At 62.8% G+C, this 12,009-nt stretch overlaps 1 protein-coding gene across 1 annotated transcript; it reads right to left on the bottom strand.

Annotated features, from left to right (window-relative positions):
- Positions 1-1,654: 1,654 nt before the first annotated feature.
- Positions 1,655-4,692, bottom strand: ABT1 (activator of basal transcription 1). Its single transcript, XM_038381355.1, has 5 exons — positions 4,593-4,692; positions 3,736-4,042; positions 3,180-3,355; positions 2,625-3,026; positions 1,655-1,996 (listed from the first exon to the last, which is right to left on the bottom strand). The coding sequence occupies exons 2-4, from the start codon at positions 4,025-4,027 to the stop codon at positions 2,637-2,639; spliced, it is 858 nt and encodes a 285-aa protein (XP_038237283.1). The 5' UTR covers positions 4,028-4,042; positions 4,593-4,692; the 3' UTR covers positions 1,655-1,996; positions 2,625-2,636.
- Positions 4,693-12,009: the final 7,317 nt, after the last annotated feature.

Below are 12,009 nucleotides of genomic sequence, written 5' to 3' on the forward strand. Positions count from 1 at the left end.
CCCCTGTTCCCGTGCCAGACCCCCAAGGGACGACGCCGTGCTGGGGGGCTCACTGACTCTGGGACTGAGCCGCCGGGCCCCAGCGCCCCTCCGGGAGCTCCCACGGCAAGGCCAAGCCAGGTCCAACTTCACCTTCAGTGTCAGAATTTGGGAACGCGAGAGTGCTGCTGGTCCAGTGCCAGACGGGGGCCTGGCTGTTAGGGGGAACATCGGGGGGGCTGTCCCACCACTGGGGCAGGGACACCAGCCCTGGGGCAAGACTGGAGCTGAACGCACCGGCGCCCTGTCCGGGTTAAAGCTGGGAGCTCTGCTGTGCCCCCCGGTGGGTTACAGCAGCTGAGATCGAGTGCTCTGGAGGGACGGGGCCAGGCCCAGCTGTGTTGGTTCGGTTCTGGGGGGCTGCCATCAGTAAAACTCCAGGTGCAACATAGCCCCTAGGCTGGAGAGCACAGAGAACAGGGGAGCCTTTACCCTGGGGGTGGGGGCTTGGAGGTGGGGGTGGGGGCATGCCCCGGGTCAGCCAGTCCCTGTCCTGGGGCTGGGTGGGAGCCGGCACCCCCTAGAGGGGACAGGCCCCACACCCCATTCCCTGACCCAGCCAGTCCCTGCCCTGGTCTGGATGGGAGCCAGTACCCCCTAAAAAGGAAAGGGCCCGAGCCCCATTTGCAGCCCCCCAACCCAATCAGCCCCGCCCTGGGATCAGATGGGAGCTGGCGCCCCCTAGAGGGGAAAGGCCCCATTCCCCGTCCCTTGGTGGCTGCATGCATGTTCTCTGGACGCGCTGCACAGGCTCTGGGCAAACAGCCGCCCACGCAGACCCCTGGCTCGGTTCAGCAGTGAATGCACCCAGCCAGGTGTTTCGGCACGAGGAGAGCGCCCCATAACAGGGACACTCAGACACGCAACCCCCATGACAACAGACCAGCTCAGTGAGCAAAGGGACTTTCCCCGCTGCCCTCGGCCAGCCAGACGCCCCCTCGGCGCCCCTCTTTTATGCACCGACATGAACAAGTTACGTCTTGCCCCACTGCAGGGGTCAGTCACCACCCTCTGCCTTTTACTGGTCGGGTTGATCCAAATATCTCTATCCGCTCCCCATTCCCCATAGTTTATCTTTCTGAGGCATTCACACCGTATCTCGGTATCGGGGGGGTCCTGGCACAATCCCTCTGGGGTGTGTTTACATGAGCGGCCGGTGCCTGGCCCATCTTAGGAGCGTTTGTAGTTTTGCAACCCCTGGTCTTGCCGAGTTCGCGTCCCGGCCAGCGAAGGCGCGAGCAGGGCCTGACTGCGGCCCGGAGGCCTTACGCCAGCCCTTTCCTGCCAGGCCTCATAGCGCAGGGTCCCTCAGCTAAACCCCTGGCTCCCAACCCGCAGTCCCCCGCCCGGCAGAAGGGAGCGGGCAACGCACACAGGCGGTTATCTCGTCAGGCACCGCGAGCCCCGGCCCAGCTAAGCGGAGGCCAAAGGGCTGGGGACACCCTGTGCCAATGCAGAGACTGGCAGGGCTCATCGGTCAGGAGGTTAAATAGAACAGGGCCGAGCCGTGACCCCGCCGGAAACCCGCCCGCTGGAGGCCACTGGCCCGTCCGCAGCGGCGATTGGAGGCCGAGCAGTTGGCCAGTTTGGAATAAACTCAACGGTCGCCCCTTCATTTTCAGTCACTCAGGTTTTTTAATCACACTCAGCGAGAGGGACCGGCGAGCCCTCGGGTAACAGCTGGTATCAAACGCACGGGGATGGAGTCCGAGGGGGCCGGGGCACCGGGCGACCAGGCCGGCTCCGCGGGCTACAAAGGAGCTTTTCGTTTGCAAGTCACTGTCTCGTCTTCAGGACAGACAAGGTGCCAAGATCAAGCCCAGCCTGACGGTCCGAGCGGCTCCACGGGAAACCAGCGGCTGAGCGCGGCTGCAGCAGGGCAGAAGGGACGGTGCTGAGTCAAGACGCTGGGGGTCAATCGAGGCAACAATTGGTCTTCAGAGCCCTGCCACCGGGACTAAGGAACAAGCCATTGCTGGGGGGCAAACTCCTGTCACCCCAGAGCTGAGGGGCAGATGGGGGACAGCGTGGGGTGGGAGGAAGCGGGCTGTGGGTGATCAGATGGGACACCCAATCAGCAGCACCCCAAGGTTTAAATTAATCTCTGTTCTCCCCAGATCACACACACCCCCATTGAATCCCGCTGCCACTTGGGTTCGGATTCACCCCAGTGCACCTCCACCCCCTTGTCAACATGACCCCACCCCCCACTGGTATCCCCAGGCCAGGAAGCAGGAGCCCCGGCCAGCTCCCCCAAAACCCCAACTTGCCACAGGCTGGGGCGTCTGTGCCATGCTGGATGGGAACTGTCAGGAGTCCTGGCTCCCAGGCCCCCCTGCTCTAACCACTAGCCCCCACTCCCCACCCAGAGCCAAGCATAGCACCCAAGAGTCCTGGCTCCCAGCAACTCCCACTCAAACCCAATGGACTCCACTCCCCTCCCAGAGCCAGAAGAGAACCCAGAAGCTCCCCTGCCCCATTCTCCACAGCCCGACACCCCCTAGTGCCCGGCCCTGACTGCCAGGGGAGAGCACCCCCGGCCCAGCCCCCTGCCCCACTCCCCACAGCACGGCGTGCCCCAGCACCTGGGGTTCTCACTACAGATCTGGGCCCCCTGGTGTCTCCTCCAAGGCAGTGTCTGCGGTGTTGAAGATTTTGGCCAGCAAGGAGCGGCTGGTCTGGGATTTCAGCTGGATCTCCCGGGCCTTGGCCAGCTGCCCACGGAGTCGGCACCCGCCTGCGCCTGCCTTGCGCCTCTGGATCTCCTCCTCCGTGGGGCGCTGGACAAAGCCCCAGCTCTTCTCCTCCCCTCCGGCAGGGGCGGTGGCGGCCCGGCGGGCGAAGCGCTGGCTGGTCTCCACGCTACGCAGGTAGAAGCTGGTCTCACGCTTGGCCTGGGAGATCTCGGCCCGCAGGCGCTGCTGCCGGACCTGCCGCTCGTAGGCCAGCCGCTCGCTCAGGTGCGGCCACTTGAACCGGTGCAGGTACTGCGGGGACGGACAGACAGACGGCTCACTGCCTCTGACCGGCTGGACCCCCCTCCCCACCCAGAGCCCGGGAGAGAACCCAGGAGTCCTGGCTCCCAGCCTCCCCTGCTCTAACCACCAGACCCTGCTCCCCTCCCCTCCCAGAGCCGGTACCTTGATGTTCCACAGGTCATAGTGGAAGCGGCTGCGCCGGCGGGTGCCCATGGGTGTGTTGTGCAGACTGGCAGCCACGAGCTTCGCCACGCGCTTGTCCCTGAACTCCACCCAGCCCTCCGTGTAGTTCTTGGCCTTGGCGCCAGCTTTCTTCTTCCTCTGCCGGATGAACCGCTCTGGGGGGACGGAGAGATCAGCCCCCGCCAGACCCCCCTCAAGCCCTTCCAGCCCCAGGCCCGCCTGGCGCTGTGATGCAGCCACCTCTGGGGCGGGGCAGTTGGTGAACAGCCACACATAACGCTGCGATATATTTTCAGCCAGGAAGTGAAGGGGAGTCCGATGGGCAACCGGAGCCAGCGAGTCCAGCTGAAGAGGGGCTTTTGCCAGGATGCCTGGGTTCACACCCCAAATATTGGGTGAAAACCACCAAGGGAGGTTTAGTGACTACAAAGAGTCAGGGCATTTCTGTGTAACCGACATCCCCCCCACCCTCATCCGCCAGGCCCCCTGCCCCGCTCAGCCCCCCACTACCCCCCCATGCACTCCGTGGACTCACCCTCGGGCTGCAGGAAGATGCGCCCGACCTCCCCATGGACGCTGAGCAGGTTTCGGACATGCCGGGGCCGGAAGCGGGGTGGGATGTGCCCTAGGTACACGATGCCCGGCACGATCTTCTTCCCCTGGGGGGGGTCGGGGGCGCCAGGAGGGGGGATCCCCTCCTCGCCCGCCCCCTGCCTGGTCCCCAGGGGGCTTCCATCCTCATCCGCCCCCTGCCTGGCCCCTGGGGGGCTTCCTTCCTCCTCTGCCCCCTGCCGGGCCCCTGGCAGCCCCTGCGGCTCCTCCAGCATCCCGGGCGCTGGGCCCTGCCAACAGGGAAGGGTTAGATCCAGCCTCAGGCTGCCCCCCCAGTCACCCCCCATTGCCCAGCTCCACAGCCCCCCTATATGTCCCACCCCCCCATTTCCCCAACAACCCCCATATCTCCCTATCTCCCCACTCCTCCACCCCTACATATTCCCTGTCCCCGCCCCCTTGGCCCAGCCTACAGACCCTCCCAGACCCCATGGATTCTGCTGTCCTCCCCCCGCCCTTCATGCTCCAGCACCCCCAGCTCTGCCCCCATCCTCCGCCCGCATCCCCCGGTCCCCCCCACCTGATCTCATACCCCCCCAGACGTCCCCCTCCGCCCTACACATCGCTCCCTCCCCACCGCCTCCCCATCTCCCACGTGACCCCCACCCGCTACCGCCCTTTCCCCAATATCCCCCCAACCTACCTCTCCCTCCCCCACCGGGGCCTCTCAGACCCACGTGCTCCTGTATTTCCCCTCCCCCCACCGCCGGCTTCTGTTGCCCCCCAACCCCCATGACGTGACCCCAGCGCTGCCCCCCCGAGCCGCCCCATCTCACTCACTCGCTCCCCGCTGGCCTCACTTTCCGGCCCAGGGGCCGTGCGTGAGGCTTCCGACCCGGAAGCCAAGAGCAGAGGGGGCGTGGTCAGAACGTCCGGGAGGAAATGGGGGCGGAGTCTGGGCGGGATCAGAACGTCCGGGAGGAAATGGGGGCGGAGTCTGGGCGGGATCGGAACGTCCAGGAGGAAGTGGGGGCGGAGCCAGGACTGCGAGGGGCGTGGTTGGAGGGAAGGAAGTGGGGGGCTGAAGGAATAACCGAGGGGGTCGGGGCCGGGGTACTGTGAACGCAGCCCTCCCCTGGCACTAGTGCGCCCTGACCACTGGCCACTCCCTGCCTCAGTTTCCCCATCTACCCAAGGCGGGGGGGGGAGAGTGTCACAGCCTTGTCCTGCCTCCTAGGGCAGTGGGAGGATACAGGGTGTGAGGGACTCGGCCACGGGGGGCACCAGATCTTAGAGGGCTTTTAGGTGCAGGCCCTGATCCAGCAGCTGGCCGGGGAAGCTGGACTAGTGGGGAATGGAAATGGGGGAGCGGTGAGTCGCAGGGAGGGGGATGAATCGGGGACGGGAGGGTTTGCCCTCAAATTAGAGCAAGGCAGATCAGCCCTCGAGGGGGCGCAGCGGCTGGAGAAGAGGCGAGACTGAATGTGTGTGGCAGGAACTGAGGAGGTGACAGCAGGCGCCCCCCAACTCCCTGCTGACCTGACCTGGGGGAGACAGTCCCTGCCCCAGCTGAGATCGGTGCTGCCCAGACACAGCCAGAGACAGTCGCTGCCCCAGCTCGGATCAGGGCCCCATCGTGCCAGGCGCTGCACAGATACAGCCAGAGACAGTCGCTGCCCCAGCTCGGATCAGGGCCCCATTGTGCCAGGCGCTGCACAGATACAGCCAGAGGCAGTCACTGCCCCAGCTCGGATCAGGGCCCCGTCCTGCCAGGTGCTGCCCAGACACAGCCAGAGACAGTCCCTCTACCAGTCTTTCCATGTTGATTGGCATTAATTACATCATCCTCCTTTCATTCTTTATTAACCAAGCCCCGCGCCGGCCGTTCCGTTATCTTGCCCAGTGTCCAGAGAACAGGCCTGTAATTACCCGGGTCGTCCCATTCATCCCTTTCAAACATTGGCCAAACATTAGATGTCGTCTGGGCCTTCCCCAGATGTCTGGGCTCCAAGATGTGTTGAAAATCAACACCAGTGATCCAAGGCCCTCTTTCTCCTGCCATCCAAGACCCTGTACAGCCATGTGGCGGATGGCTGGCCTGTTGACATCTGCCCCATCCACCCCACGGCCAGATGCCAGGACTCTGTCCCCCCTTTTCCAAAGGTCCTGGAGAGGATGCCGAGAAGAGTCACAGAAATGGCCCCAGAGCTGGAGAAGACACCTGAGTGGGGGAGATTGAAGGAGCGCGGGCTGTTTCGTTTGGGAGATTGCAAAGTAGGTGGATAGCGGCATGTAAGCACCTTCGCGGGAAGGGGGGAAATCTGTGGTGCCAACTGGTCTTTAATCTAGAGGAGAAAGTCAGAGCAGGATCTGGTGCCTGGGAGATAAAGCCAGACAATTTCCAGTTGCAAACAAGGTCTTAAGAACCTAAGAGCGACTGCGGTAAGTCGCATCATGATCCATCTAGCCCAGCTTCCTGTCCCCAACAGCGGCTCGTGTCAGAGCTTCAAGGGGAGCGTACAGAACAGGGCACTCCTGGAGCAATCCCCCCTTGTCTTCCACACCTGGCTTCTGGCTGTCAGATTTAAGGTCATCCAGGGCACGGGGTGGCTTCCTTGAGCATCTTGGCTGACAGGCATGGATGGATTTATCCTCCAGGAATTCTCCAGTTCCTTTTTGAACCCCGTTATCCTTCTGGCCATCGCAACATCCCCCAGCAGTGAGTTCCACTGGTTTATTGTGCATTGTGTGAAGAATTCTCTATTCGCTTTTTCCACACCCGTCTACACCTCTCTCCTATTCCCCCGACTCATTGCTTTTCGAAGCTAAACAGCCCTGATCTTTTTAGTCTCTCCTTGTTTGGAAGCAAGCCCCTCTGTCACCTTTGCTGCCCTTCTCTGAGCCTTTTCCGCTTCCGCTGGGGCCTCTCTGAGACGGCACGACTAGAACTGGACACAGTACCAAGATGTGGCCGGCCCACGGATTCATACAGCGACATTATATTTTCTGTCGTATTTCCAATCTCTTTCCTGCTGGTTCCTGAGCCAGTTTTGGCCGCTGCTGTGCGTAGGGCTGACATTCTCCAAGAATCGGTCCACAGAGAGGCCAGGATTGTGTTCGCGAGTGGCGGCAGCGACTAATTTTGACCCCCTCATATTATTTTGATGTTGCTTGAATTTCACTCACCGTCGTGTGGCCTGGTTTGAGGTGATCCCCTTGTAGCTTTTCGCAGTCAGCTTTGGGCCTAACGCTAATAATCTCGGTGGGTGACCCAGGCCTGGGGATGGGAACAAACTTCCTGGGGAAGTGGCGGATTTCCCGTCTCCCAGCTGACCCAGGATGAGAGAGCAGCACTGAGCTAGTCCAAGAAAGGCGAGAGGTTTGGGGCTGGCTGGGAGGAGGTCCCCTGGACGGGGGGGGGGGGGTCCCAAGCTCGCGGGACCCTGTTGGAGAAGCTGGGCCAGCGCCAGGGGTCCCAGATGAATGGCACTCACCACGCATCTCTGGAGGGAGCACAGAGCAGCAGTTTGCAGCTTTCACCAGTAGATGGTGCCCTGGCACCGCTGGCATCACCCATCCTGCCCAGGGAAGGGACCGGCCAGGGCCGGGGCTACATGAACCAGAGCGGGGGGGGGGGGGGCGTATCCTAGCTCAAGCTATCAGGCAAGGAGCCAAGACTCCTGGGTTCTATCCCCGGCGCTGGGAGGGGAGTGAGGTGTAGTGGTTGGAGCAGCGGGGGGGCTGGGAGCCAGGACTCCTGGGTTCTCTCCCTGACTCTGGGAGGGGAGTGGGGACTAGTGGTCGGAGCAGGAGGGAGGGGGGCTGGGAATCATGATTCTCGGGTTCATTGCCTCCCTGCCTGCCCTTAGTTTCCTTCTTGCTCTGCCGGGGAGCGAGGGCAGCAAGGCTGGGAAGGAGGGCGGCTAGCTCGGGCTGGGGAAGAGCAACGGGATTACGCTGAGTGGGATTTCTCCTTCAGCCTGCATGGGGCCATAATCCCTTGGGCCATCCTGGCGGGAGATGGAGGAGATTATCTGGGTGGGGGTGCGCGGCTGCTCTGGCCTGGCGCAGAGACACCTGCGGAGGGAGAGGGTCCTATCAGCCAGCGGATCTGCAGAGAGGATTGGGCTGGGCTGGGCTGGGCTGGGCTGGCCTAAAAGCCATCATGGGGGGCCAGGGATGAGATAGCGAAGTGAAGGATGAGACTGAACCGGCCGAGGTTCCCCCGAGGCTGGGAATGACATGGAGTGCTGAGCCACCAGCGGCCTACCCCTCGGCAAGGGATGATGGGCTGGGGGAGTGGGGCCGGGCCTCCGTGGTCCATCCACTCCTATGGCCCGATGGGCCCACGGAGCATCATCCACCCCCTGCGTGTAGCCCCGGATCAGATCCAGGGGCCCGGCAAGTCCAGTTCCCCTCCCCCGGGCCCCGGACTGGACCCAGGGGCCCATGCAGCCTGGTAACAGAGAGTGAGAGGAGGGTGTATGAAGAGAGAGAGAAAGACAGATGGTTGCATATGGGATAGATAGATAGATAGATAGATGGGGTGGATGGGGATAGATAGATAGACAGGCAGGCAGGCAGGGCTGTGTGGGGCTGGATAGGGAGATGGGTGCGGGGTGGTGTGTCTGACGCCGGACAGCTGGCAGAACAGTGATCCGGAGGGCAGATATAAATGTCTCGGGGGTTTAGCAGCCAATCCTGTTTAATAAGGACTAATGGCTGTTGGAATTAGGCCCGTGATTAGGATGGGGAGGGATCATTTCCCTTCTATTCTTGCTCCTAATTCCCGTCTCTCTCCCCTAATCCAGACCCCCTTGGGTGGCACAGCCGGGCAGCTGTCTCCTTCCCCTGCTAATACAGCCAAATCCCTGCCAGAGGCCAGCCTGTGCCCAAAGCCGGGTTCCTCTGCCATGCTCGGCCTCTTATAGTAATTAAGAGGGATGATTTAATTGCGAGCTGGAGGGGAGAGGTGATGGGGGAGGAGCAGGGGGCTACAAGGATGCATGGGGTGGAGTTAGCAACAGGGAAACTGGAGTATTGGGTAAATTAATGGGGGCCAGACCCTCAGCTGGGGTCACTCGGCCGTAGCTCCACTGGAGTCAGTGGGGCCAGATCTATCTATTCCCCTACACACGCCTCTCTCTAGAACAGGGTTCAAAAAAGAACTAGCCAAGTTCCTGGAGGACAGGTCCATCAATGGCTACTAGCCAGTCTGCACAGGGATGGTGTCTGTACCCTCTGAGCCAGAGGCTGGGAATGGGCGACGGGATGGATCACTTGCTGATTCCCTGTTCTGTTCATTCCCTCTGGGACACCTGCCATTGGCCACTGTCAGAGGACAGGACACTGGGCTGGATGGACCTTTCCTGTGACTAGTCTGGCTGCTCTTATGTTCTTCAATTGACAGAGGGGAGTTGTGGGGAGATAGATAGATAGATAGATAGATAGATAGATAGATAGATAGATAAGGGGGTGTATGGGGATAGATAGAGGGGGTGGATGGGGGTAGATAGATAGATAGATGCTGGGGGTGCATGGGGATGGATAGACAGAGGCGGTGGACAGGGATAGACAGAGGCAGGGGACGGGGAGGGATAGGCAGAGGCGGTGGGTGGGATAGATAGAGACGGGGGACAGGGAAGGATAGATAGAGGTGGTGGATGGGGATAGACAGAGACGGTGGACGGGGAGGTATAGACAGAGACGAGGGACGGGGAGGGACAGGCAGAGGCGGTGGACAGGGAGGGATAGACAGAGACGCGGGACGTGGAGGGATTGACAGAGACGGGGGATGGGGATAGACAGAGGTGGTGGACGGGGAGGGACAGGCAGAGGCGGTGGATGGGGAGGGACAGGCAGAGGCGGTGGATGGGGAGGGACAGGCAGAGGCGGTGGACTGGGATAGACAGAGACGGGGGACGGGGAGGGATAGACAGAGACGGGGGACGGGGATAGACAGAGGTGGTGGACGGGGAGGGATAGACAGAGGTGGTGGACTGGGATAGACAGAGACGGGGGACGGAGATAGACAGAGATGGGACAGGGAGGAATAGACAGAGATGGTGGATGGGGAGGGACAGGCAGAGACAGGGGACGGGGCGGGACAGGCAGAGGCAGTGGACGGGAAGGGATAGACAGGGACGGGGGACGGGGATAGACAGAGGCGGTGGATGGGGAGGGACAGGCAGAGGCGGTGGATGGGGATAGACAGAGAAGGGGGACGGGGAGGGATAGGCAGAGGCGGTGGACGGAGAGGGACAGACAGAGGCGGTGGATGGGGATAGACAGAGATGGGGGACGGGGAGGGACAGACAGAGGCGGTGGACGGGGATAGACAGAGACGGGGGACGGGGAGGGATAGGCAGAGGCGGTGGACGGGGAGGGACAGACAGAGGCGGTGGATGGGGATAGACAGAGATGGGGGACGGGGAGGGACAGACAGAGGCGGTGGATGGGGATAGACAGAGAAGGGGGACGGGGAGGGATAGGCAGAGGCGGTGGACGGAGAGGGACAGACAGAGGCGGTGGATGGGGATAGACAGAGATGGGGGACGGGGAGGGACAGACAGAGGCGGTGGATGGGGATAGACAGAGACGGGGGACGGGGAGGGATAGGCAGAGGCGGTGGACGGGGAGGGACAGACAGAGACGGTGGATGGGGATAGACAGAGATGGGGGACGGGGAGGGATAGGCAGAGGCGGTGGACGGGGAGGGACAGACAGAGGCGGTGGATGGGGATAGACAGGGACGGGGGACGGGGAGGGACAGACAGAGGCGGTGGACGGGGATAGACAGAGACGGGGGACGGGGAGGGATAGGCAGAGGCGGTGGACAGGGAGGGATAGGCAGAGGCGGTGGATGGGGATAGACAGAGATGGGGGACGGGGAGGGACAGACAGAGGCGGTGGATGGGGATAGACAGAGAAGGGGGACGGGGAGGGATAGGCAGAGGCGGTGGACGGGGAGGGACAGACAGAGGCGGTGGATGGGGATAGACAGAGATGGGGGACGGGGAGGGATAGGCAGAGGCGGTGGACGGAGAGGGACAGACAGAGGCGGTGGATGGGGATAGACAGAGACGGGGGACGGGGAGGGACAGACAGAGGCGGTGGACGGGGATAGACAGAGACGGGGGACGGGGAGGGATAGGCAGAGGCGGTGGACGGGGAGGGACAGACAGAGGCGGTGGACAGGGAGGGATAGGCAGAGGCGGTGGACAGGGAGGGATAGGCAGAGGCGGTGGATGGGGAGGGACAGACAGAGGCGGTGGACAGGGAGGGATAGGCAGAGACGGGGACGGGGAGGGATAGGCAGAGGCGGTGGACGGGGATAGACAGAGACGGGGGACGGGGAGGGATAGGCAGAGGCGGTGGACGGGGAGGGACAGACAGAGGCGGTGGACAGGGAGGGATAGGCAGAGACGGGGGACGGGGAGGGATAGGCAGAGGCGGTGGACGGGGATAGACAGAGACGGGGGACGGGGAGGGATAGGCAGAGGCGGTGGACGGGGAGGGACAGACAGAGGCGGTGGATGGGATAGACAGAGATGGGGGACGGGGAGGGACAGACAGAGGCGGTGGATGGGGATAGACAGAGAAGGGGGACGGGGAGGGATAGGCAGAGGCGGTGGACGGAGAGGGACAGACAGAGGCGGTGGATGGGGATAGACAGAGATGGGGGACGGGGAGGGACAGACAGAGGCGGTGGATGGGGATAGACAGAGACGGGGGACGGGGAGGGATAGGCAGAGGCGGTGGACGGGGAGGGACAGACAGAGACGGTGGATGGGGATAGACAGAGATGGGGGACGGGGAGGGATAGGCAGAGGCGGTGGACGGAGAGGGACAGACAGAGGCGGTGGATGGGGATAGACAGGGACGGGGGACGGGGAGGGACAGACAGAGGCGGTGGACGGGGATAGACAGAGACGGGGGACGGGGAGGGATAGGCAGAGGCGGTGGACAGGGAGGGATAGGCAGAGGCGGTGGATGGGGAGGGACAGACAGAGGCGGTGGACAGGGAGGGATAGGCAGAGACGGGGGACGGGGAGGGATAGGCAGAGGCGGTGGACGGGGATAGACAGAGACGGGGGACGGGGAGGGATAGGCAGAGGCGGTGGACGGGGAGGGACAGACAGAGGCGGTGGACAGGGAGGGATAGGCAGAGACGGGGGACGGGGAGGGATAGGCAGAGGCGGTGGACGGGGATAGACAGAGACGGGGGACGGGGAGGGATAGGCAGAGGCGGTGGACG

This window comes from Dermochelys coriacea, chromosome 23 (genome assembly GCF_009764565.3).
Source record: "Dermochelys coriacea isolate rDerCor1 chromosome 23, rDerCor1.pri.v4, whole genome shotgun sequence".
NCBI lineage: Eukaryota > Metazoa > Chordata > Testudines > Dermochelyidae > Dermochelys > Dermochelys coriacea.

What these genes read in the sequence shown, in the direction of transcription:
- ABT1 (XM_038381355.1), bottom strand. Translation starts at nt 4,027, where the DNA reads ATGCTGGAGGAGCCGCAGGGGCTGCCAGGGGCCCGGCAGGGGGCAGAG. An exon ending in CATCTTCCTGCAGCCCGAGG is followed by an intron (nt 3,356 to 3,735) that starts GTGAGTCCACGG and finishes CCGTCCCCCCAG; the next exon opens with AGCGGTTCATCCGGCAGAGG. An exon ending in ATGACCTGTGGAACATCAAG is followed by an intron (nt 3,027 to 3,179) that starts GTACCGGCTCTG and finishes CCGTCCCCGCAG; the next exon opens with TACCTGCACCGGTTCAAGTG.